At 52.6% G+C, this 26,359-nt stretch overlaps 1 protein-coding gene across 1 annotated transcript; it reads left to right on the forward strand.

Annotated features, from left to right (window-relative positions):
• Window positions 1–1,453: 1,453 nt before the first annotated feature.
• Cyth4 (cytohesin 4) lies at window positions 1,454–25,829 on the forward strand. The gene is made up of 13 exons (XM_027403948.2): window positions 1,454–1,472; window positions 7,175–7,257; window positions 9,277–9,341; window positions 10,423–10,489; window positions 11,779–11,897; window positions 12,745–12,825; window positions 14,576–14,688; window positions 16,182–16,330; window positions 21,204–21,315; window positions 23,380–23,456; window positions 24,481–24,552; window positions 24,937–25,091; window positions 25,757–25,829. Exons 1-13 carry the CDS (start codon window positions 1,454–1,456, stop codon window positions 25,827–25,829), a joined length of 1,185 nt encoding a protein of 394 aa, XP_027259749.1.
• The last annotated feature ends 530 nt before the right edge of the window (window positions 25,830–26,359 follow it).

Consider the following 26,359-nt stretch of genomic DNA (forward strand, 5'->3'; position numbering starts at 1 on the left):
GCCCCCAAACCCTCCTTTTGTTTCTTATTTTAAGACAGGTTTTCACTACACTACCTGGATAGGCCTTGAATTTTCAAGCTTCTGCCTCGGTCTCCCAAGAAGACAGGCCTATACCACCAGGTCAGAAATACCAGCTTCACTCAAGGAGGGCACTACATGTGGGCTCTACAGCTTCACTCAAGGAGGGTACTACATGTGGGCTCTGCACCTTCCAGACTACCTCCCCTCAGTTCATTCATTCATTCATTCATTCACTCATTCATTCATCCTCACTTGAACACTCCCATTGTCCTTACATTTTAAGAGGTCCTAGGACACAAAGGTGACCTGGCTGTCGGATCAGTCAGCCAAAATGTGGCCTGAATTCCAAGGAGTAAGCCTTCATCTGATGGATGTTTCCATCTGCCATCCCCCTTTCCCTATAGGATTTAAACCAACATGCTAGAAAATACCTAAGCCATGAGGCTGTGAATTTCAACCAACAATGGGGAAAAAACTAAAGCCCAAAAGAAAAGCATTTCTTGAGCACCTACTATGTTCCAAGAGTCCCACACTGTGTTTTCTATGTTCCCATGATTGAGGGCAAAGTGAGCCTCAGTGCAAATGCAGGACTAGCCCAAAGTCACATGCATCCCACAACTGAATCCAGCCCCAAAGTCACACGGAATAACTGAACAGATTGGAGGCTGAGTTTCCCAGAAGCCTGAGGAGAAAGGAAAATTAGACTCTTCATGAGATGGGGGCATGCTTCTTTGAAGGGAGGAAGCCCTGCCCATCACTGAATGAATTTGTCTTTCCCCTGGTGAGAATTAATGAATAAGAATTCAGAGAGGACCCTAGAAGCAGAAAGTCCTTTGGCTTGGATATAAGGAGGTTTCTGGGGAAAGGCCTACACAACCCCAGAGAAGGTCTGTTCTTAGTACCTTCTTCCTCTGTGGCTGAATGTGTGTGTGTGTGTGTGTGTGTGTGTGTGTGTGTGTGTGTGTATGTGTGTTTGTGTGTATGCTTGTGTATGTACATGTATGCATTTGTGTATACATGTGTGTGCATGTGTATATGCGTGTGCACGTGTTGTATGCTTGTGTATGTGAATGTATGCATATGTGTGTGCATGTGTATATTGTGCATGCATGTGTGTGTGCATTTGTGAATGTGTGTGTCTTTCTTTATCAGATCCCCCCTCATCCCCAGGGCTGTCTTTCTTCATTTCCCCACCCTCCTAATACTCTTTTGCCAGGGTCCCGGCTAGCTGGTGAAATGCAACTGTCTTTAGGAAGTGTGTGCTGTGTCAGGAGCCTGCGCACAGACCCCTGTGGCCAGGGCTGGCTTCCTCCCACAGGGTCTGGGCGGGGCGGGCAGGAAGGTGTGGTGACTAACCCTGTCAGCCACCCACCAGAGCAGCAGCTGAGCTAGCAAGACCAACAGCAGGACCACCTTCCCCCAGGGCTTCAGAATGGACCTGTGTCACCCAGGTAAGTGAGCAGGGTCCAGCCATGGCCTCGGCATTTCCTCCTGCAGAACAGAGAAGCAGTGGTAGCCTTGCGGGGAGGACCCTGGAGGGCACAGAAGTAAAACTGGTTTTAACCAGTCCCAAACATCAGACTCTGTGTGCAGAGGCAGGCACCAGGCTGGGCTGCTGGTCCCAAGGTCCCACGGGGATCCGAGTGTTCCCTGACCTCCTGGGTCAGCTACGGGATGGATGGTGATGTAACAAGTGGGTGAAGAACAAGACAGGTGGACATAGACTAGGGAAGAAGGTATTGGGAGACCTCAAGGGGGCACAGCTTGAGCCCAGAGAGGATTCTTGGGAGTTCTGAGCCAGAGTATTCAAGCAGAGGCAAGAGCCTTGGCAAAGGCCCAGAGGTAGCTACAAGGGACAACTTCTGATGAAGGGTGACACGCATCTGGATGATACAGGGCACTACAGCACTTTTTCTACTCTTGGGTCTGGTGGTCTTTGATGGAGGCTGGGGACACTGCCTGAAGGAGTAACATGTCCAGTGAGGCCCTGATGCAGTAGGCCGGTGGTGGATCTGAGGGACAGAAAAGAAGGAGGCTGACAAGTTGATGCAGGAGGGACAAGCTAGTGTGGTAGAGAGCAGGGCTATGGAAGGAGCCAGGTCCCTGTACCCTGAGCCTCAGAAAGTTCCCCTGGAGCTCTAGGCTCTGAGGGACAGCAGCAGCTATCTGAATCTCCTGGTCTATGTGACTCTGAACCAGTTCAGACTGATGCCTTTCTCTAAATGAAACCTAACCCTGAGCAGCCTGGCCCCACCCACAGGCTGGGCATCCACAGAAGCTATGCCTACTGCTCTGGATCCCAGAAACACAGAAACCCATCAGGATCTTTCAACAGCCGTTCATTGATGGACGGGACACAGGAGGTTGTGAGGGGATATGATGTAAGTGGAGGCTGTGGCTCTGGCCACCTAGTCTCTCTGAGGTTCTGTGGGGGAGGGGATGGTGAATTCAGTCTTTCAGAGACTGAGTGACTAGGCTGAGGCTGGGGGGGGGGGTTGTGGAGAAGGCAAAGGAAGACCAGGTGACAGGCAAGCTCCACCCCAGGTCACTTGGGTCACTCAGAGGCACAAGGCAAAGACAGAGTCCTTTACTCATTGGGTCCTCACAGTATAGGGTTACAGGACAGTCCACACTTGGTACAAATAAGGAACCTGAGGCTCTCAGAGGGGGTTAAGGGTGAGAGGACTGGCTAGGCTCGGGTCATAAAGCCAATAAACAACCCAGCAAGAAGAGCCTAAAAGAAGGGCCCATATTAGGCAAGGGCTGCAGAAGGCTGGGATGCACTCCAGGCCAACCTAGGATAGCTGGATGGACAAGGGCCAATCTGTGGAAGATTTGGGGTCTCCATGGACTGGTTTGTCTTTCTGTTGGTTCATTGATTCATTCATTTTACAAACATCCCTGTAATGTGCTTCAAAATGCAAGGACTGAATGGGAGCTGACATTCCAGGGTGTTGGCTAAAGGGAAAGGGGGACCCTGATCCACACCTGACCACAACCACCTCTGGCACAAACGGGGAGAGGGGGAGAAGGAGCTTGGGACTTCCTGGAGGAGGCAGCTGGGGAGGGGGAGATCACTATGTCACCCAGAGCAGGTCCCACAGAAGTCCATGGTGGCAGGGGACCTCCCTCAGGTGCATTGTCTGTGAACAGCTGGCCCTCTGTCCTCCTGGCCTGCCTCTGAGCATGTGGGAATCTGCCCAGCAAGCACCAGGGCTGGGCCTCTTCCTTCAGCAGGCCTCAGTTTCCTTGTGATATTTATGGATGGGGATGGTGACAAAGACTCTCCCAAGCTGCCCCATCCCACCCCCACTCCTGCCACTGTAATGTGGGTCAGGCCCCTCCGAGGGTGATCCCTGAGCACAAGAAAACCCTGCCTGATGAAGGCCAGCGGTGGACAGAGTGAGGGCAGAGTGAAACTAGAGGTTTCTGGCAGGGATCAGCAGCTGCACCAGTACCCTCCACTTGATACCCCTTCTACCTAATGCCCCTCAGCAGCACCCTCCCCGTCTGCCCCGTGGTACTCCCTACACCGAGAAAGGGGAAGTGGAGCCAGCTGTCCTGGAAGCCAGGCTGCAGGCACTAAAAATAAGACGGGAAAGAGGAAGGGCAAGGGGGAAGTAGTGAGGGGCAGGGGTGGTGGCTTCAGGGCAGTGGGCAGTGGGCACTCACTGGCCTGAGACAGGAGCACAGAAGGCGGAGCAGGCAAGGGTGAAGAGTGACAGAAGGCTGAGAAGCACAGAAGGTAGAGCGAGCGGGCAGGGGTGAAGGGTGATGGGAGAGTGAGAAGAACAGAAGGCAGTGCTGGATGGGGCGAAGGGTGGCGGGAGGCTGGGAGCACACAAAGCAGAGCAGGGGCGAAGGGTGGGCGGGAGGCTAAGGGGCACTATGAGAGCATGGGATGCTCATGCCATGGTGGTATGTGCATATGTTTCCAGTGCTTGGACTGCTTCAAAACAGCCTCTCCCTGGACCCTTACCAATACCCGGAACCCACCCTTGGTGGGTCACATCAGAGTGGCCCCCGTCTAGCAGTGTCTACACTGCCCTCTGATCTCAGTTCCTTGGCTCCAGAATGGTGAAAAACCTCCGCTTTTTGATAAGCAGTCAGAGGGTCCTTGTGGGCCACATGACCTGTGTTAGGGCAGCAGGCCAGAAATCACGGCCTGCTGTCTCGTGAGTTCATAGTACTTGGACAGCTGAAACCCACTAGAGACGGGGCTTGGACAGAAGGGGAGTTTCCTCAGAGGGTTCGTGAAGACTTTGCCACCACAGAGCCTGAGAAGAGCTGAGAGGGGAAGGTTCAGGCCACACCTCACTTCCCCTGCACTGTCCACTCCACTAGGAATCCCATTTTCTTGTATCTGTTTCCAATCACTCTGTGCCTCAGTTTCTCCAGATGTCCATTGATTTGGAGGGTCAAAGGAGGTCCTGCTGCGGGCACCTTCCTGCATCTTCATCATTTCACAGTGTTGTGGTTGGCACAGGGTCAGAACACCCAGGCCTGTGGGTTCCATGGGATTACAGAAGGGTTGTTGGCTCTGGCGCCAGGTGGATGGAGTGTGAGTCCCAGCTCCACCACCATCCAGCTGTGCTGGCTGAGGGAGGTCACTGAACCTCTCTGAACTCCAAGAGTATCACATATAGGAGGAAGTTAGAAATCCCTTCTTCAGAGCAGTGGGAGTTGAGAGATAGAAGGAGAAGTGCACACAGTGGATTCTCAGTTGAGGAGGAGGCATTGGGAGCACTCAGGGCTGGCACACGAAGGGAGGCAGGGTGGCATTGGAAAGCCCAGCTTCTACCTTGGTAGTCGGATGACAGTAGGGGTCGTGGAAATGGAACATTGACAGGACCTGGTGACTGGGGGAGCTCAAGGGCTAGAAGGAGGGGACATCAAGGTGCTTGGGGCTGAGGTGCACTCCTAGAGCTCAGAAAGAGGTTGAGTGGAGGGGAATTCTGAGTTGTTTGGGACCCAGATGGGGCTTGCTGCTAGCCAGTCTGGATTTGGTGAGGGACACTGTCTCAAGGAAGGAAGACAGAAAGTGATTGAAGAATATGCACGGTGTCAACCTCTGGCCTCTACACAGGTGAAAACACATGCCCATTCCCTCCCCCAACACACACACACACACACACACACACACACACACACACACACACACACACACACACACACACCTGCCTCACCTGGGCAGAGCCTTGTGTCCATAACCATGCTGGAATCCCACACTGTCTCTTCCCAGTTGTGTGACCTGGGATATGTCACCTCACCTTCTTGAGTCCCTGTGTCTTAAGCTGAAAATTAACCCTTATAAAAAAAATTCACAAGGACTAAATGACTTGATTTCCTTGGATGTTTGGGAGCTTGGACTTCAATGAGACTTGAATCACACTCCTTTCTGTCCCACCTTGAACAAGACCTCTAGCCTTGCAGGGACCAAAGAAAGTCCCATGGAGCCATCAGGACAGCAGTTCTGCTAAAGCAGTTCTGCGACCAGCTGCATGTATAATGGGGGAGGGGCAACAAGTGTCCTGGAGGGGCCATCCAAGTCAGGAAGGAGCCTTCTCCACTGTGCTGCCATAAGGTTGCTCCATTCTCCAGCAGGCCTTGGTAGAGGCAAGTGTGGAGACAAGCAGTTCCTACTGCACACAGCCTTTGCTGGCAAAGAGGCTCTTTGGTTTCCCATGGCCCCATGGTTTGTGAAAGCCCCTGGGTAAAGGATTGGAGCTACCCTTGTCTACCTGAACCTCCGTGGACTCCAGCCAACATGAATAGCTGGGCCAGGATGGGGGTCAGTGGTCGAAAATTTGTCTGACATGTTCAAAGCCTTTCGTTCTATTCTTAGCAATACAAAAATAAAAATAAAAATAAAGCACTGGCAAGTCTTTGCTAAAGCAAATGTTCAAATTCATGAACCTTCCAGAGAAACCGTGGCTCGGTGCCAGTGTCTGAGGTTGGCTGGCTGGACATTGATGGGTGGTAGTCAAGGGACTCAGGAAGGAGTCCAGCTTCTAGCAATGCCATGTGGCTACTTCCCTCACTGGGCCACAGCCAAGATGCCCTAGTAGGAGGCAGGCGAGTCAGCTGACCAGGTCATTAGTGGTGGTGTGTTTTCGTGCCTTCTTGCATACCTGCCTGCTGGTGACTCCTGAAACTCTGTGCCCACCCTCCTCCAAAAATCCACCCATGTCTCCTCCCAATCGGTGCCCCCCATCTTTCCACTGTCCTCTCTCTTGGCCTTAGCCTTGGCCTCAGCTGCTTCCAGGAACTCAGGGGCACCCTCTCTTCCTGAACCACAGGAAGTGGTAAGCCAGGTCTTCACCGTGGTCTTTCTGGGAAGGCCTGAAGTTCCTCAGCTGCCCACATTGCACATTGCTGACCATACTCTGATGTTTGCTTTTGCTTTTCCTTTTTTCTGTTTCTTTTCTTTTTTTTTTTTTTTTTTTTTTTTTTTTTGAGACTGAGTCTCACCCTGTAACTCAGGCTGGACTCGAACTTGTAATCCTCCTGATTCAACTTCCTAAATGCTACAATTACAGGTGTGAGCTTCCATGCTGGCTCTGAGGCAGTTCTGACTAGAGTGTAGTGGGTGAAATGAGTGAGCATTGTCCTAGTCGGGAAGTCAAAGTCACACTAGCTCCAACAACATGGACCTCACTTTGTTTCGGGAGCTGTTGGAAGGGATGGCACAAGATTGGAGCCTGTCCAATCCAGGGTCCCAGCCGGTTTAGTAGCTTCACCCCTGTGCAACCTTAGCCAGTTTACTTCTCTTTTCTGAGCCACAGTGTTTGAGAGCAGGGACTAATTGCCCCCCCTCCCATTCTGTTTCCCCTTCTTACAAAGTCAGGACAACAGGATAATCTTAGTAAAGCTCATTTGCCAGCCTCCCTTGCAGTTAGGTGTGTCCAGGTGACCCCACAATGGCTACAGACTCTCTCTTAAAGGGAATGAAAAGAATTAATGGAGAAGTGGGGCTACTCTGGACAGGGATATCTAAGAATGCCTCTCAATGGTGGTAGCACTCAGTCAGGCCCCAGTGGTAACAGCAAGTTACAACTAGTTCCAGCACCGTGGCCCTCACTTTGTTTCAGGGGTCTCCCCAAGAAGAGCCCTGAAATACAGAATCAAGCAATCATCTCCTTTCTCTCTCCAGATCTAGCTGAGCTCAGCAGTGGGGAGGCCAAGGAGCTACAACAGATCAAATGGCATCGGAAGCAACTACTGGAGGACATCCAGGTGTGTGTACACATGCTCACACTCCTAGACCCACATACACACACTTACTGGTCTCATACATGTTCACACTCAGACCCACATATTCACACTCATAGACCCATACATGTTCACACACACACACACACACACACACACACACACACACACACACATTTACAAACCCACACATGCTTATACTCACTGACCTACACATACTCACAATAATCACTAAACCACACACACATGCACACACACCCACACGCACACACCCACACCCATACACGCACACACCTACACGCACACACACACCCCCACACACATGCACACACATGCACACACATGCACACACATGCACACACACACACACACAGAGCACTACACTATCATAGCTCCCACTATCTAGCCAAATGCTCAGAATGTCAGCCAACCTTGTCTTCTCCCCAAAGGCCCAGGTACAAGCCCCTCCTACCCAGGCACCAGCCCCTTGTTCAGCAGTCCCATACCACTGACTCCTTTCAATCCCAACCCCACGTCCCAGAGTCGCTCACCTTAGCTCCAGACCCCAGCCTTACTCCCATCTCAGATATAGAAAGTGGGCTGAAACTGCCAGGGACCGAGCAGCCAAGCCCAGAGCAGTCCAGGCACAAGCCCTCGCCTCCTCCCTAATGTACCCTTTGGACAAGGCCACACTAACCCTGGGCTCAGCGCTTGGGTGTTCACCAATTACTGAGATGATCACTACCATGATTGTTAGTGACCTTCAGATTCCTCGATCGTGCCTTGCTCAATCCGGCCTTTGCCTACATTCTTGTCTCCACCTGGGGGGGCTCCTCCCTGTTCTCACATTCCTGCTCCCTCTTCCCAAACCAGGTTAGAACCTACCTCCTCCTCCAGGCTGCCTGCCACCTAGACACACATGCACACTTGATCCCACTCTGCTAGGATTCTATTGAGCACACATGTGTCAGGCTCTTTCTCTGCCATTGCTGTGGTCACTTGCTGCATGGTTACTTTCTTAGCCCCAGAGCCACCCACCCATGATCCCAACATACCCAAACTCGAACTTTATGAAAACAGAGGCTGGGCCTTGCTCACCATTGGACCCCAGCCCCACAGCTAGAGCATATAAGTGCTCAGTCAGCACTGGTAAGGTGTCCCCATTATACATACCTATGGGTGAAAGCCCAGCCAAGATCCCTGGGAACAGGATCTGTATGACCTCGGAGCAAGGGATACTGTACCAGTTCTGATTTCCAGAAACACCCCAGGAGTACCACATCCCAGCACCCCTCATCTTGGGGAGAGGGTGGGTGCCTCTTGGGTCATTTGTTCTGTTCATCTGCTCCTGCAAGGGGTACCAGGATATCTTCCCCCGCCCCTAGCAGTAGGGCAAATGTGGGTGGTGGTCAAGCTGGGGATCTCCTTTGCACAGAGCAATCCCTGGGGTCAGGCTAAGGCAGGCTGGGGTGGAGTAGAGAGCAGCACAGGCCTGAAATTGGGACTGTAGACATGTGAATGCCTTGTCGGCCATGGCTGTTTCCTCTTCCCTCTGTTCCACTGAACTGCATAGCTTCTGGGAGGCCTGTGCTGCTCAGGTACCCTAGGATACCTGGCATGTGACAGGCACTTACTGAAAAGTGACAGAGAAGATGTGATGCCAGACAGGAGGTGTGGTCTGTTCCCTAGGTGGCCAGAGAGAGCCACAGGGGGATTCTGAATGGAGAGCAGTTCCCAAGTTGCCAGCCATGTCTAGTGAGGGCTTGGTGGACAGAGGGCAGTGGCTGACTGCATGGGAAGAGAGAGCAAGCTGGGAATAGGGTCAGGTGTGGGTATAGTGACTCCCACCCCTGAGGCGAGGGCGAGTGGAGGAACAAGGGTACACAGAGGCACTGAGCTCCTGCTCTGAGGGTAAAAGGGCATAGGAGGGAAAGGCTGTGAGAAGGCTGAGGGAAGGCACAGTGAGAGGCCCGAACCACAGGCAGAATGGGAGCTGTGGGGACATCCTGACCTCCAGGCCGACCCTTGTATGTGTGTCCACAGAAGCTAAAGGATGAAATTGCAGATGTGTTTGCCCAAATCGACTGCTTCGAGAGTACTGAGGAGAGGTGAGGAGCCCAGACAGTGGGAGGACCATCCCTGAGTACATCTCACTCCCCGTGTGCCATGGATGGGGGTAGGACCCAAGGAGATGCCACAGCTCCATTCAGACTGTCTGGACCACTCCCCACAAACTCTCAAGGGACCCTTATCCTCCCCCTCTCCATCCCACCTCCCCACACAACCGCCCCACATATTATTTATCAGGAACAGCTGGAAGCAGATGAGCAAAGAAATGTCCCCTGGGCAAGGGTGAAGAAACTCTGGTAAATGGGAACCAGAAGCCTGGCCTGGAGTAGGCCCCACTGGTCCACCTCATCCCACATCCATCATTGGTCACACAGGAAGGCTCCTGCTGGTTCTTTGTCCTAGGAAGGGGCCTTCTCTCTGGGCCTCAGTTTCCCCATTTGTATAAAAAGAAGGTCAGGTTTTCACATAATCTCCCAGATTACAACCTCTTGACACTGTAAAACTAACAAAATGACATTTCAGCTACAAACTGGAAAACAACCTCAATGTTTTCAGTAAGTTTACCTTTGAGTAGGTAGTGTTCATTGTTCTCTTGGGCCAAATGCAGCCATGTGTGCCCAGTAGGCTGGTCATGCCTGTCTGAACTCTAGGGCACTGAACTATAGAACTACACATGGTTACCTGCCCCACCTCCAAGACTTCTGCCTCTCCAGCATCTCATGCACACACACAGCCATGTATGCCCTGGGTGAGGGCAGCAGGCAGTTCTTGCACAGAAGGAAACAGAGGGATAAAGGGACTCACCTCTAGTGGCCTGGCCCAAGAGTATAGCAAGACTTAAGCTCAGGAGCAGCCTCTGGGGTGCATGTTCCTGCTGGCCCCATCATGCCCCAGCCTTCTGCATCCTCCCCAATGAGCTCTGCTGGGCTCCTGGGGGGCTCAGAGTTCAGTGCTCAGCTTGCAGCCCCGCCCCTCGACACCTCCCATCCTGTTCTTGCTCTCCCAGGTGGTCCAGACACAGGGGATACTCTTGGAGTTTCTCTCCTGAGGAAGGGCCCCTGAGGGATTATGGGGACAGTGGCATCTAGAGCCACCATTTTGATCTCCCCCTGTTCACAGCCGGATGGCACAGAAAGAGAAGGAGATGTGTATCGGGAGGAAGAAATTCAACATGGACCCTGCCAAGGTACACATCCAGGGGAGGGGACATGGATCCCACCAAAGTGGGCATCCGGGTGGCCACAGGAGGGTGATGTAGGCCTCACCAAGGTGCAAAGCTGAGCTAAGGGAGGAGGCTGCCTTCTGGGTACCTTTGCAGCTGATTCCACAAGCCAGCAGAGGTGAAAGCTGAGACCCCTCAGTGCCAAGCCTTTGGTCCCCAGCTGGGGCGAGCTTCTGTCCACTCCACAGCACTGCATCCCAAAGATGGGAGGCATGAAGTCCCCCCACTTGGACCCATTCCCTTTCTTCCCTGGCCCTAAGCCCTCCTCTGGAACAGGGTTAAGGCAGTGAGGCCCTTAGGTGGTGAACTCTGTCCCTAGCATGTCTTCCAAGTTCAGGCTGCAGAAACCATTTGAAGCTTGGTTGCCCATGACCTCAGAGTCAGCCTGCAGCCCTTCACTCTGCCAGGTGGCCATGGTTTCCCTCTCCAGTAGGGGCAGGCAACAAAAGGCATACACTGTACTAGGGCAAGGGTCCAGACAGACACAGCTGAGACTGCCTCAGCACATGGATTCCCTTGTCACAGCCACAGGCCCTGGACCACCGCTCCACTTACCTGGCCTCATACAAACGTACACCTATGTTCCCAGCTCTGGCCACAGGGTGCACAGCATCCCAGTCCTTCCATCTAAGAGCAGCAGGGACACAAGATGTCAGAACACCAGAGACCAGTCCATGACCTCCAAAATCTTAGGGGTGACTTTTTGTGCCTGGGCAGCAATGAGAGGGGCTCAGGAGCCTATCTGGCAAAGCTGGCTTCAAGGTGAAAGGAGGCTGGGCATGTCCTCCCATCTCCCACAGAAGGAGAGAGAAGGTCATTGCCATGGAAGCTGGCTACCTCCCAGGTGGGGTCTGTACAGTCTCCTCCTCTTTTGATTTAGCTGGTCTGTGTGACTTTTACACAATGGGCACAGATTGCTGGTGTGATGAAATGAAACTATTTGAAATAATAAGAGTTTGGAGAGAACAAAAGGAGATGCTGAATCACTGAGTCTTAGCACTGTGACTCCCAGCAGCCACGGGAGGGTGTAGTCTAGGCATGTCAGGCTGGGGAGACCTGGCATGACTATACTTCACTTAGCTCTCTTAACATACCTCCAGAGATTCGGAGTTCACCACCTCCCAAAGGCAGCTGGAGGGCACTGTCCCAGAAAAGCCCGTGTGAAGTCCAAACAACAGGCCCCCCTCCTTCTCCCCTCCTCCACCAGTGGCCTATGCTATAGGGGCTATACATGGGCTCTGTGTCACCTCCAGGGCATCCAGTATCTCATTGAACACAAGCTGCTGACCTCCGATGTCCAGGACATCGCCCAGTTCCTGTACAAGGGCGACGGCCTCAACAAGACAGCCATTGGCACCTACTTGGGGGAAAAGTAAGAGGACCCCAGACAGGGAGCAGGAAGTGGGGGTGTGGGGTGCTTGGAAAGCCCTCATGCTTAGGGCTTGAGATGAGCACTAACTCCCAGGCTGGCATATTCATCCATTCATTCAATATGCTGCTTGTGTCTACTGCGCTCTGAGCTCTATTCTGAATGCTAACTGTAGAAGACAAGATGGCCAAACTCCTGTCTTCAGGGATGGGTGCTTTCTGCATGGGAGAGGGACAGAAATGAGCTCTGTCGGGTACACAGGAAGCAGAAAGGAGGCCAAAGAGTGAAGGGCTCTGAGCTGGAGCTCCTGTTTCAGCCCATGTGGTGGTGGGAGTACTTCACACTGAAGGATTCCAGGTGATGAGAACAGTCAATGCAAAGGCCCTCCGGCAGAAGCAGCTAGGCTCACAGCAGGTTGAAGAGAAAGAAGGATCGTGAGGGAGGGAGGAAGGGGATGAGGCAGGGGGATCCACAGAGGCTCTAGGCAGGAGTGTCTGACTGGTAGAAGAGATGGGCCATTGAGGAGGAGGCTCAGGGAGTCTCCAGCCCTTCTCCCACACATTCTGAGTGAGATCGCTCACAGGTTCCTGACCTGAGAGCTTGGGAGAGGGAGGAAGCAGAGAGCCCTGCTTCTGTGGCTGATGAGGAAACTGAGGTATGGGATGTTCAGGGGCTTGAGTAGGGCCACCAGGCAGGAAGTGACCAAGGGAGAACTTGACTCGGGGGCCCAAAAGGTCCAAACCCAGAGCTTACTTCCCAAGTATGTGTGTCTGTGTATGTGTGTGTGCACACGTGTGTGTGCACATGTGTACCAGTTGTCAAGTGTTCCCCTTCTCCTGTCCCTCTCCAGGGACCCCATCAACTTGCAGGTCCTACAGGCCTTCGTGGACTGCCACGAGTTTGCCAACCTCAACCTTGTTCAGGCCCTCAGGTGAGTGGTCCAGGCAGGAGATGTGGTGGGGGTGGTGGGAGAATCCAACCCAGGGCTGCATGCAGAGGAGGAGGCTTGAGTTGGGGGAGCACAGCCCTGAGTAGCTGAGGCAGGACAATCTCAGGCTGAGAATCCTGCAGCTGCCTCTCATTGCTGTGCCACCATTATTGAGACTGAGATATTTGCAGCCACCCTTCCTCTGGGCCATCTGGGGGCTCCAGTGCTGTACTCTAGCACATTCTAGACTAGCACGCGTGTACTTTATCCCCACATCCGGCTCCGCGTGGAACATGGTTGCTATGGCTTATGACTGCCTGATTCCAGTATTTGTTGCTATTTGTGTTTTCACTTCCATGGGCACAGTGTGGTGCCCGAGTCAGCAGAACATGTCCCCAGACCACAGAGTCCTCTCCAAACCCCAGCTTTGCCATTTATTCCCCATGTGATCCAGAGCAAGGTACAAATAAGAAACTTCACAGCTGGGCTTTGTGCTTCACACTAAAGTGGGAAATTACCAATACGAAATCAGGTAGAAATACAAGGGTATTTAATAGGGAAAGGCCTTACTTACAGAGCGACCTAGCCAGCTACCAGCAGTCTTTACAGCAAGCTGAAAGTGAAACTGAAAGCCCTTGCAGGTGTGGTCAGACAAACCTGTAGCCAGCCCCTAAGTAGGCATGGCTACAGCTTCCCCTACATCACACCTGTAATAATGGCACTTGGAAGTCTGAGGCAGGAAGATTGCTGTGAGCTCCAGGCCAGCTTGGGCTACATAGTGGGTTCCAGGCTAACCTGGGATACCCTCTGTTTAGATTAAAGTCTCTTTATTCAAGAAGACACCAAGGCAAAATACAGGCCAGAGCTAGGTTATAGAACCCAGCAAGCACGGCCAGAACAAAAAGGGCCAGGGTCCCCACTTAAGAAGCTCCCTTACGTTACCCCGGCTTTCCTTCACCACGCCCTTATGGGCGAGTCCCGGGTCCACCTGGTACCTGTCCCAGGACTATTGGGCGGGGCTAGGGTGTCTCCCTACAACCCTCTCTTAAAATAAAAAAAAAAAAAGAAGAGGAAACAGAAAAGGAAAGGAAGGAAGGTTGCCTGAGCCAAGTCAGCACCAAACCATAGGGCAGAAGGACTAAATGAGGAAGGACTTGTAACCAGCCAGAGCTAGTCACTTCCATGTGTCAGCTCTAACTCTTAGTAAAACTTCATGTCACCTAGGGAATCAAAGCTGCTGCTGGGAAGGCCTGGAAATCTGCTCCCAAGAGAGGCATTTTATCTGGGCTTTGCAGGATGAGTAGGAGTTTGCAAGGCAGAGAAGGATGAGGTCACTACCATCCATCCAAGGAGTATGAACTTCTGGAGGAAGAACTTAGGAATCACTTGTCTCATTCACTCATTCATTGATTCATTCATTCATTTGATAAGCTTTTACTGAGCAGGTTTTAAGGGACCTGTGGAGACAAGAAAGCTTAGCTGACACCAAGTCACAAGCTTCCAGAACTGGGTGTAAGCTTGAGTCCCTAGCCAGGCCCATCCAGGAGAAGCACTGCCCAGGGTCCCACAGCCAGAGCCTGTTGCCCCACACCGAATCTCTGTAAGAAGTGTGACTCTGCCTTGTCCTGTGCTGTTGGCACCTTCACATCTGAACCCAACCACCCATGTTGGGGCTTGGAGGAAGTCACAGTTCCCATTCATGGGGACACTGAGAGCCCCACCTGCTTTACTGACCATTGCCCTGTCCCCCTAGGCAGTTTCTGTGGAGCTTCCGGCTGCCTGGCGAGGCCCAAAAGATTGACCGCATGATGGAGGCCTTCGCTGCTCGCTACTGCCTCTGTAACCCAGATGTCTTCCGGTCTACAGGTGACAAGCCCCTCATATTCCCCAAGTACTTCAAGTGTTCAGGTCTCTACTGAACCCTCACTGAGCACTGACTCCATGCCTGTCTGGAGCGTGGTCCTAGGGAGAGGGGCCAGGGAAAGATAGGGAGTGTGGAGTACAGGAAGGCTTCTCAGAGGAAGCATGGTCTGGGTGAGGTTTTAAAGGATAACTAGGAGTTCTCTAGGAAGCTATAAGGGAAAATGCTTTAAATATCTCAAATGAATCCTTGGAAGGGCAGATAAGGGGCAAAGGGCACAGCAGATGACCAACAGCCTCAGTCACTCATGCCTCCATCTCCAAGATAACCACAGGATGAAGAAGGGGCCACGACAGCCAACTGGCCATGGCCTCTTCTTTTGGCTCTAAAGTTACCACACAGCAATAGCCAACTTTGTGAGGGGTTTTTCCGTGTTCCCAGTGCTTATACACATATGCATGGAGCCTTTGGACCCTCTTTCCAGGGTCATCAAGTCTCAACGTCACTCTCTAAGCTCAGCAGCAGATTGTCCCTAGTGAAGCAAGAGCCAGAATCAGAGAGAAAGCCACTTGTCCCAGGGCAGACTGCTCCCTCCCTGCTGTGTGGAGGACTAAAGCCCCTGGAGCTTCTGCCACACTTGGCCATGACCTAAAAGCTGGCATTTGCTTGCCTCCAGGATTCACACACCTAACCCCTGATGAGGGCAGGGCATCAGTTCCCCTTGGTCACCTGTGACTTCCAGGCGTGGTAGCATGCATCTATAATATCAGCACTAGGGAGGCTGAGGCAGGAGGATTACTGCCAATTCCAGGCCAGCCTGGGTTTCAAGTGAGACCCTGTGTCAGTCAATCCAGTCAATCAGGCTAGGTAGAATGAAAGGCATTTTAATCAACCAATCCATTTGTCACTGTGTGACCCAGAAGCATGTGACTCTACCTCTTTGTGCCTCAGTGTCTCATCTTTAAGATGGAGGTGTAGCCGTACCTGTCAAACAGGATAGGCCTGGGGATGCTGAGCACAGGTGGGGGCCACTGCTGTGGGAGGGAGAATCACTCATGTGGGCAGGCTGAAGGTCAAGTGTTTGGAACTGCCTCTCTCAGGTTCTGGATCCTCAGAAAACCCAGAACAGCAGCCACACCCCCAAGCCTGCGCATAGGAATCTGCACAGTGCAGGCTGCTGGCAGCACGACCCACCAGGCAGCTTAGAACAAGCTACTAACTAACAGGGCAGCTAACAATGAGCTCTGGTTCCCAGGAGGCAGAGAGCAGAGTGGGCGGACCAGGAAGGGCTGCAGCTGACGGCAAGCGGGATCTGAAAGGGAAGGAGGGCACAGCCACAGCAGGCAGAGCCACAGAAGCTGCAGCTGAAGTTTGCAGGAGTGGGAGGGGAGGCTGGGCCTTGAATGTCTGCCAAGCTCAGCCAGAGGCAGGGTGGACCTTCAGGGCCTTGCCAGGACTGGGACAGAGGAGGGGACAGTGACCAGTGCCGGTTCCACAGACACCTGCTATGTGCTGTCCTTCTCCATCATCATGCTCAACACCGGCCTACACAACCCCAACGTCCGGGACAGACCGCCCTTCGAGCGCTTTGTGTCCATGAATCGCGGCATCAACGATGGCAGTGACTTGCCCGAGGAGCAGCTGAGGGTGAGAACGCTAAATCTCATTGGTCCTCTGGGAGTCCCATCCCAGGCTAGTTGTGAGGTGGGCCTCATCTCAACAAGGATGACTGAGGGTGGACCCCAGAAGTCCTTCAGAATTAGACTTTGGGAAACCTGGCCAGCCGTTATTCACACTTCTCCCAAATAATACCTCAGACTGGGATTGTGGGTCAAAGGCATCCGCAGGCCATAGGATCCATCCTGAGCCCGCCAATAAAAGGCGGCAGTGCTTCCTAAGCTCAGAACCCCAGCTTCTCTGCAAGTCAGGCGGAAAAGATGCTTGACTGGGGTCCTCAGAGGGAGAAAGACGGTCTCCCACAAGTCCCCACTAGCTCTACAGCAAAACTAGTCCCAAGCCACTTGTCCCCTTATCCCAACACCCCATCCCCACTGCACTGCACCAAACCCTGTCCTGGGTACAGGGACCCAGGAATGACTCCATGCCGGTCTGCCTAGACCAAATCCAAGCTCTGGTGGGAAGGGATCTACACATGAATTACACCCACACTCAACACCCAAAGCTCACTGATGTCACCCATGCTGACTGTGGGAGCTTTACTACAGAGAGATGTGCTGCTGCCATCTTGGGGGACAGGCAAAGGAGTCATCCCAGAAGCCTGGCCGGGGCAGGTGACTTCCGTACTGGGCTTCGACAGCTAGATAAGATTTGCCTCAGGGTTTCCATTGCTGCAACTGAACACCAAGACCAAAAAGCAAGGTTGTTTTTTTTGGGGGGGGGTTATTTGGCTTACACTTCCACATTGCTGTTCATCACCAAAGAAAGTCAGGATAGGAACTCAAACAGGGCAGCATTCTGGAAAGAGAAAGCTGGGAAGGAGTTAGTATCCAGTGTGATGCCCTGAGATGGGGTAGATATGAGCAGGGTGTCTGAGTGCTGAAGGCCAGCCTCGGGAGCACACAGAATCAGATGGTTGCAAACAGTGGGTGCTTGGCCTGGTGAGCAACAGTCATACGGTTCAACGATGAAAGACACTCTGATCTCGCTAGGATCAAAGTCATCAGAGAGGTGAGCAAGGACATGGACTCCAGATCAGAGTCTGGCCTCTCAGAGTTGAGCACTGCATCCCGTTAGCCCACAGAACATAGGTCCAGCTGGAGCCACTCTATCTGTAAGGAAGGCTCCAGAGCCACCCAGAGCTCCAGTCAGCCCCTTCTCCCTTATGCACCTGCTGGGTGGCCTTGGATGGCTCCTTGGGGTTCAGTCCACCACTCCCTCCTAGACTGGGGGTGATCAGCCTGAATTACAGTGGCTGTGAGTAGTCATTTTTTTTAACATTAAGGGCATGACCTGCCCTGCTCATAACTCAGGCTTAAAGGCAGCTCATGTCATCAGAAAGAATAATTAAGAATGTGCTGGGGATGTGTCTCTGTTGGTAGAGTGCTTGTCAAGCATGCACAAGGCACTGGGTTCAATCTCCAGTGTAAACCAGGCATTGTAGCACACACCTATAATCCCAGCCCTCAGAAAGTGGAGGCAGAACGATCAGGAGTCCAAAGGCATCACTGGCTACATAGCAAGTTTGAGGCTAGCCTGGGCTACAGAAGATGACATCTCAAAACAAACAAGTAAAAAAGAAGCCCAGACAACCAACCTTCAGAGCAGGCTGGAGCATACGGGCATTAGAGGCTTCACACTTGTGGGTGGAACCCTCATGCCTCCCACAGGGGTCCTGAATGTGCGAGGCCTCCCCATGACCAGCCATTCCTGCCTTCCACCCAGAGAGCCTTCCTCTGCACCGTCCTCTGCTCATGCTCCCAAGCTGGCACATTTTTGCAGGTGACTTGTCATCTTCATGTAGCTTCCACCCTGTCAAGGAGGCCTGGGAGGGGTCGGGCACCCTGGTCAACAGCATGGAGCCAGGCAGAGCAGAGCTATGCAGAGCCTCAAGCAGCTGGCTGCCTGTCTTTCAGCCTACAGGGGGACCCCTCCAGCAGGAGTTAGTAGAGCTCATAAGCTGGTAGATGCAATTCTTCCCCAGCTGTGTTACACAGTGCCCAGGCCTACTCTGAGAGCCATCCCAAGTTTTCACAGGCAGCCACGTGGACCCAGGATCTTCTCACCTACTCCCTGACTTCATCTTAATATTTTTAAAGCCAGAATCCAGTGTCACATTATCTCTTTGCGCAAGTGAGTTCTCCATGAACTACTGTTGCTCAGCTACCTAGGAAGCCCCCAAAGGCGTTACAGGACACCATGAGACAGAAGTAAATTTACACAGACTGATACCCCAAGACAGGTCACCCCAAGGCCACACAGCCCTGGATGGCAAGCTTGTAGGAAAGACTACGAGAAATGTATTATGGCTATAGGAGACAGGCAGACCAGGACACAGTACTTAAAAGATTCTAGGTTCAGAGTTAGGAGCTGGGCACAGGGGCCGGGGATGAATTCCAACTCCTTGGTGGGCCATTCTGGGACGCCCTGTCAGAGCAGGCAGTGTCCTAGGCATGCTGTCATTGTATGGCCCCTGTTCCCAGGATCTAACTAAGGTCACAGGGTTCCACTGGAGGAAGCGAACCTGAAGCCTCATGTTTGTAATGAGAGTCCTAGCTTGAGCTCCTTCTGATTCTGGAGCTCCACCCTCTGCAGAGATTAGAAGGTGTGATCTTGAGGACAGAGAGGCCCCAAGCATGCCACCACCCCATCACAGATGAGGAACTGGATCCAGAAGGCATATCCACTGAGGTTTCCAGGCTCTTGTGTCCTAGAGAAAAGAACTAGGCCAGGGACACATGGATAGTGATAGAAATAGAGTTTAAGGAAGAAAAAAAACATTTCTGAGAATGGAGGTGGGACAGGACTGAAGAGTCAAGGGCTGCAGGGGACCAGTCCTTTGGTATCCCTCACACCTTCTCCAGCATTTGGAGATGAGGGTTCTTCTCCTATGTGTTCTGTCCTTTAGTGTTGCCACAGTACACGTGTGAAGGTAAAAGGACAACTTGCAAGAGTTGGTTCTCTCCCTCTATAGAATCAAACTCAAGTCATTAGGCTTGGCAGCACCTAGATGGTCCTTCATATGTAAATTTTAATGTCTCTTTCTTTATGCCTTTCTGTCCTGCCACACTGGCTGGGAGAATCACAACTCATATCACTGAAAAGGACAGAGATCCCTTCCCCTTCAGACTGTTGGCTTTGGGTGTGGCTATATTTGGGTGTGGCTTCGTTGGTGGCCTGAGGGGGCTACATGTCATGGCAAGCCCACCCTAAACACTAGCTATCTCTTAGACTCTGGCTATTGTAAAGATGCCCAAATAGGTCCAGGCTGCCAGCTTCTCCCCTCAAAACTGAACCCCTGGAATTAAGTCCTATTGACTGGTTGGGGCCATGTGTCTCTATTTAAACCAGTCCCTATAGCACATAGGATGCAAGGCTCTCAACAGTCAAAGGGAAATGAGTCACTGTCCCTTCCTGGAATCTGGGATGGAGGAGGGTGCCCACCTCACAGAACAGCCAAGACAGAAAAGAGAGGAGAGGGCTCCAGAGCCCCAAGGAAAGACAGGACATGTTGTACACCCAGGGTCCTGAGAGGTCTCTATGCGGTGGCTTCTTCAGTGACAGAGACTTCAGGGTGTTTTCAAGACACAGGAAGTGTGGGTGAGCTGCTTTTTCTGTGAGGCAGAATACACACAATGATACTGTGACCACAGAAACTTCCAGGTACTCCTGTGGGTTTAGCAGAGGCTGAGGCCCTGGCTGCCACCCCTGAAGCCTCCTCGGGCCTCCCTAAGTCTTGTCTGAGATGATAGCTCAGCTACTGCTAGGGTCTTCCTGTCTCAGACACTTATTCCACCAGCCAGGCCACCTGGGGATTCCCAAGGTAAAGCCTGCCACCCCCACATCCATGCACTCCACCTCCACCCCAGCCAAAAAGAAGCTGGCCCCCACTTTTCTCTCACCCTCACACCACAGTGAGGTTGAGAGGGACATTGAAGGTTTGGCTGGAGGGTGCTCCAGCCCCACCTCCACAGACTCAGGAAAACCAACTTTAGGCCTGCACCCCATGGGAACCCCTGGACAAAGAACAGGATGGCAGTAAATAGGGGGGGTCAGGCATCCATTCATCTACTCAACCCATCCATCTGCATATACCCACCCACCCACCCATATACACACAAAGGTGTGAAATCTGCCATTACAATACTAGAAAACATCACTGCAAAGCCAGATGTACTGATGTACTGATAGGCTTTAACAAGCGGGAATGAGTTAGAATCCCAGTGCTGGGGGAGCCCAGTGCCCCAAGAAGATTCAAAACACTCTGGGGGGTTCTATGTCCATACCTTGCCCTAGAGTATCTCAGCCCTGGCTTGCGTACCTTCCATCCCTCTAGTCATTAAGCACCTTTTTACCAAAAAGTCATCCATGGAGGACTGAAGTCAGCTCTGGGAGCCCTCTACATCCCAATCCCTGTAATCAGAGCCCATCCTGCATAGACATTGGTCAGAGCCCCGCTGGGGACCTCTCCACCTGCTGTGGCTCTGAGCCTGAAGCAGTCAATTCCTTCCTCCCCAGGGCCTCCTCTATCCCCACCCCAGCTTGCTATCTAGAAGGTTCTACTGTCCACCTAAGTGGAAGAGGGGCATCTTCCATCGTGAGCACTGCCTGAAGCAGTAGGGACTCCAGCCCCTGTGTCTATGTGCCCACCTAAGGCACCCACCCTGCTCACTCTGCCCTGAGGCAACACAGGGGAAGGAACTCTGGGGTATGGGTTTGGCCAGTGCAAAGGAGAACACCAGTCACCTAAGGGGACAGGACCTGACCAAGGCCACCTAGGCCAGGTGGTCCAGGCCCCAAATTCAGTGGACTAAACCCATCTTTTCCATCCTCTTTTGGACAGAACCTCTTTGACAGCATCAAAAGTGAACCCTTCTCCATCCCCGAGGATGATGGTGGTGACCTCACCCATACCTTCTTCAACCCTGACCGTGAAGGCTGGCTACTCAAGCTGGGTAAGACCTCTGTGTACACACTCTGACAAGCTCACTTGCACACATGTGGTTCACACACACACACACACACACACACACACACACACACACACACACCTCAGAGTGGACCTGCACAGCATTGGGTCACCTGACCCCTGGGCCAGCAGTCTGCTTACCCTTTCTATCCTTCTTCTCACTCACCCTCCCAGCCATCCTCTACCCACCCACTGCCCTACCTATCCATTCACCTGACAAAGCTTTCATCTACCTAGCCACTCATCTGGCCACCACCCACCTCATCGTCTCTCCATTTATCCATCCATCCATTCATCTATCCACCCCGCACTCCTCTCATTCATCCATGCACCCATTCACCTGCCCACCCATCTATCCACACACTCTATTTACCCATCCATCCTCCCATCTGCCCATCATCCACTCACCCCTCTATCCATCCAACAACCCATCCATCCACCCATACATACATGAAAACACCTACCCTTCTACCCATCCATCTGTCTTGGGGCTACAGGTGGCAGGGGAGGCTAGATGTAAGGGGGCCGGGGGAGACAGAGGCTCCATGGACCGTTCTGTTTGTCTCCCAGAGGGATGTAGAAAAGAGGCTAGCAGAGTCCCTCTGTTCAGGACTACTGAACATGAGGTGCTAGTCCTTGAACAGCCCAACCTTTGGCTGGCTATTTTCAGGAAGCCAAGACTCAATAAGGTTAGGGCAACTTTTCAAGGCCACACAGCCAGCAAGTGTCATATTTAGGGCATCAGAGGGCTGGATGTCTCTGAAGCAGGAAGAGGGAGAGAGGGGATGTAGCTCAGACAAAGAGCCATGGGGAGTGTGGTGGTGGGTGCTCCAGTGGTTGAGGGAAGCAGCCAGCCCTGCCTCCTCCAAAGAACACTCCCCGGAACCTCCCAGCAGAACCAGCCAGCCAGGGACTGTGATCTTCCAAAGTAGGTGAGGAGGAAATACCTCATCTTGGAGGAAGGACCTCAGCTAGGCAGCCTCCATCACTTACTGTGTAAGGAGACTATGGCAGACTGACCTGTATCCTAGATGGCCACCAAGCCTCTGTCACCACACTGCAGCCTCTCCTCCTACAGACCTCTGGGCGTCCCATGCTGCCCCAGACACCAGCTCCCAGCCCCCAGAGTATCTCCAAGTCACCAACCCAGACAGAAGAGGAGCATCAGAGCCTCATGGGGGAGCTCACAACCACCCTTCAGCATCAGTTTCTGCAGTTGAACTGTGGCGACACTGACCCAGAGGGTACTAGCCACACAGCAACATGGCTGGGAGCTTGGGCTCCAGGGCAACAACACTGGAGTTTGAACGCACAGGGCCATGGACACATGGCCTAGCTTTGATTTGCCCAGCCTTGATTTCCTCATCTATAAAAATGGGGTCACCAGTGGCCCTCCTCCTGGATGGCCACAGGGATTCTCTTCCTTGTTTTTGTCCCCAGGCCTGATAAATCAAAGCTGTATTAGCAACTGTTCTCAATGTTGCAACAAAATAGCCAACAAAAGCAAGTTCAGGAAGGGAAGGTGTGTTTGGCTCTAAGAGTAGTGCTCCTTGTGGCAGGGGCTGGGGGTGGCTGGTCACTTGGTATCCACAATCAAGAAGCAGAGAGAGAACAATGAAGGCTGCTGCTCAGTTCGCTTTCTCCTTTTTTAGTCTGGAACTCCAGCCTCTGGGATGGGGGCTGCCCACATCAGTTGACTCAATCTAGAAACTTCCAGACATGCCCCTGTCAATTTGGCAGTTAATACTAACCAATAAATACATAAAGCAAGCATGGGTCTGAGTGGGCTCAGATGGGGTCAGGTGGCAGTGGCCTGGAAGAGCAGGAAACAGTGTCACTGTCCCCTCTTACCTAATCTCTGGGAACCCAAATGCAAGGGTATTGCATTTGGTAATGGGGTAATGGGAGCTGCTAACTTGGAGTATAGAGAGGATGGATCTGGAGGCTTGAGGAACAGGGGATGCATGCAAGGCTCTGTGGCTCGCTGATGGGGGAACATGGTGACCCAAGAGGAGGAAGGCTGACCTGCCATGCTGCCGGCTTCTTTCAGGGGGCCGCGTGAAGACATGGAAGCGACGCTGGTTCATCCTCACAGACAACTGCCTCTACTACTTTGAGTTCACCACTGTGAGTATGTGGGGATGATGGAATGGAACACAGCCAGCCACAACCAACCCCTCCAGCTGCTGCCACCACCTGAGAGTGTCCTGCCCTTTCAGAGTGCTCAGCTCCCCCCCCACTCCCATTTCACAGATGAGAAGATCTGGGGGGGGCAAAGAGGAGGGGCTGGGCAAGGGGGAGCACTGATTTAAAGTTGGATTTCCTGGGCTGGGGCTCTAGATCAGTGTTAGTTAGAGTGGGGGCCTAACAGGTGTGAGGCCCTGGTAGATTCCCAGAGCTGAAAAAACAAATCACTGTTCAAAGATGGCTGGGTCACCTAAAGGCTAAGCATGGGGCTCATACCCATAGTCCCAGCACTGAGAAGGCAGAGGTAGGAGAGTCCTAACATGTTTAAGGCCAACCTGAGCTATACAAGATCCTTCTTCAGAAAATAGATAGATAGATAGATAGATAGATAGATAGATAGATAGATAGATAGACAGACAGACAGACAGACAGACAGATAGATAGAATGGAGAGTGGTTCAGCAGTTAAAAGCACTGGCTGCTTTTCCAGAGGACCTGGGTTCAATTCTCAGCACCTACATGGCAGTTCACAATTGTCTGTAATTCTAGTGCTGGGGCATCTGTCGCCCACTTCTGGTCATTGTGGGCATTGTATGCATGTGATGCCCTTAATGCATTCAGGCTAAGTACCCATACACATACAATAAAAATTAGAAAAAAAAAAAGGGTCGGGCGTTGGTGGCACACACCTTTAATCCCAGCACTCGGGAGGCAGAGGCAGGTGGATCTCTGTGAGTTCGAGGCCAGCCAGGTCTACAGAGAGAGTGCCAGGATAGGCTCCAAAGCTACACAGAGAAACCCTGTCTCGGAAAACCAAAAAAAAAAAAAAAAAAAAAAGTTTAATCAGGTCTCCCAGATCTCAAACATGGTGCTAGCACAGTGTCAGTCTGTGACTGGGCTGTCTGGACAGATGGTCTGGGGAGGCCACAAGCTCACATTTCCTGTCATTGACTTCATTTCCTTAGGACAAGGAGCCTCGGGGGATCATCCCTCTGGAGAACCTGTCCGTGCAGAAAGTGGATGACCCCAAGAAGCAGGTGAGAGTCCAGCTGGGGATTCCCAGCACAGTTGAGGAAAGGTGCCTGCATGGGACCCTCCATGAGTCTGGGCCACTCTGTAGGGTCTCTCCAGGAGCTATGGATCCAGGATGGTCAGTGTCATTGAAAGGGCTCAGTTGTCTTGTGGAACTTGGTTAGTTGGGAGACTTCTAAGTCACAGCTCTTTCTGAGCCTTGTTTCCCCCATCTGTTACATGGGATGTTGGGATCCTGGTACATGGTTGGTGCCTGGTGTCATCTCCCCCGTGAGCTGTTGGGCAGGGCCTTCTGTGAGAGTGCTGCTCTTGCCTCTGTGACTCCCTCCCCACCCCAGCAGCAGCCTAGCCTATCCCCTGACCTTCCCCTCACCTGGCACCTCCCACAGTTCTGCCTGGAGCTGTACAACCCCAGCTGCCGGGGCCAGAAGATAAAAGCATGCAAGACTGATGGGGACGGCAAAGTGGTGGAAGGAAAGCATGAGTCCTACCGCATCTCAGCTGCCAATGCCGAAGAGCGCGACCAGTGGATTGAGGCCATCAGGTGAGGGTATCTGGGACACTGGACACCTCCTGTCACCTTCCTACTTCTTTGGGGTCTTCTTTCCTTGTCTGTAAAGAAGCAACCTCCAGGTCTCCCTCCTATTTGTGGCCTTTGGTGGGCAGGCACCATGTCAAGCCTAGGGAACACAAAAGGAAGAAACCAACCAATGCCACAGGTGCAGTGGGAGGGCCCAAGCACTTGGTACTTGCAAGAAGCTCATCCAGAGGAGAGACATGGGCCAATGGGAGACCTGTCAGCTAGAAGGCATGCATGGCCACTGGACAAGGACCATGCCCTAGGAATTTGAAGGATTAGAGCGGTCCAGAGATGGCAGAGCCTTGTGCAGATCCACACAGCAGTGAGGGGCCCAGTGGGCCTCACCACTGTCTCTCTTGCTTCTCCTGGTTCTCTAAAGGGGCTAAAAAACAAATCTGGGTGTGGGGTCTCTCTGTTGGGCTCTCACCTCCTAACCTTATGTCTTGTCCTTGCTGGGCCTGACTATGAGACAAGGCTATCAGGGTAGGGTTTCCATACATCAGTCCCTGGCCTTTCTCTTGCAGTAGGATGAGCCAGCCCCTCCCTGGGAAACACACACCCCAAATCACAAGTCCAGAAGTCCTACCCTCCAGAAAGCCCTGAAGTCTCATTTCCTCCCATGCCCCTAGGGCCAGCATCACCCGTGTCCCCTTCTATGATCTGTTGTCTGCTCGGAAAAAGAAGATTGCCAGCAAGCAATGAACTTCTGGGAGGTGACTCTGGCAAACTCATAGGACCTGTGTTACCTGGACACACGCCTCTCAGCCACTGCACCTGTTCCTGCTCACAAACTTACTCCTCCCCATCACTGGAACTGGCTATGAGGGACGTGGTACCTTGGAGAGCGAAGAGCTCACAGGGAAGCCCCTAATATCAGTGCTGCCTGCCAGAAAGAACCTTTGAGGCGCCACCCTGAACTGCTGCAGCCTAGGGTGAGGGTAGGGAGATAAGCCAGCCTAGAACCCACTACCAGTGTGCTCCTCCCTTCTCCTCCCCAGTAGGAGAACCATGGATTCTCTGGAAAGCTTCCAGTTCAAAGGCATCCTGCCCCTCAGATTGGGCTCAGCCCTCCCTGGCAGCACCCAACTCCAAGCCTGAATCACAGCCCTTTGCTAGGTCTTACAAAAACGCACAGTTTGGACAGGAAACATCCTGGCCCAGCTGCCTTTGGTCACACGAGGTGACTGAACCAGACAGACTGTGCTGGGAGGTTCTGAGGACACTGCTGGCAC

This window comes from Cricetulus griseus, chromosome 2 (genome assembly GCF_003668045.3).
Source record: "Cricetulus griseus strain 17A/GY chromosome 2, alternate assembly CriGri-PICRH-1.0, whole genome shotgun sequence".
In the NCBI taxonomy this organism is placed as follows: Eukaryota; Metazoa; Chordata; class Mammalia; order Rodentia; family Cricetidae; genus Cricetulus; species Cricetulus griseus.

Excerpts from the sequence above, each read along its gene's own strand:
- Cyth4 (XM_027403948.2), top strand. Across the intron at positions 12,826-14,575 it reads AACCTTGTTCAGGCCCTCAG|GCAGTTTCTGTGGAGCTTCC; the intron begins GTGAGTGGTCCA and ends CTGTCCCCCTAG. Across the intron at positions 21,316-23,379 it reads AGGCTGGCTACTCAAGCTGG|GGGGCCGCGTGAAGACATGG; the intron begins GTAAGACCTCTG and ends GGCTTCTTTCAG.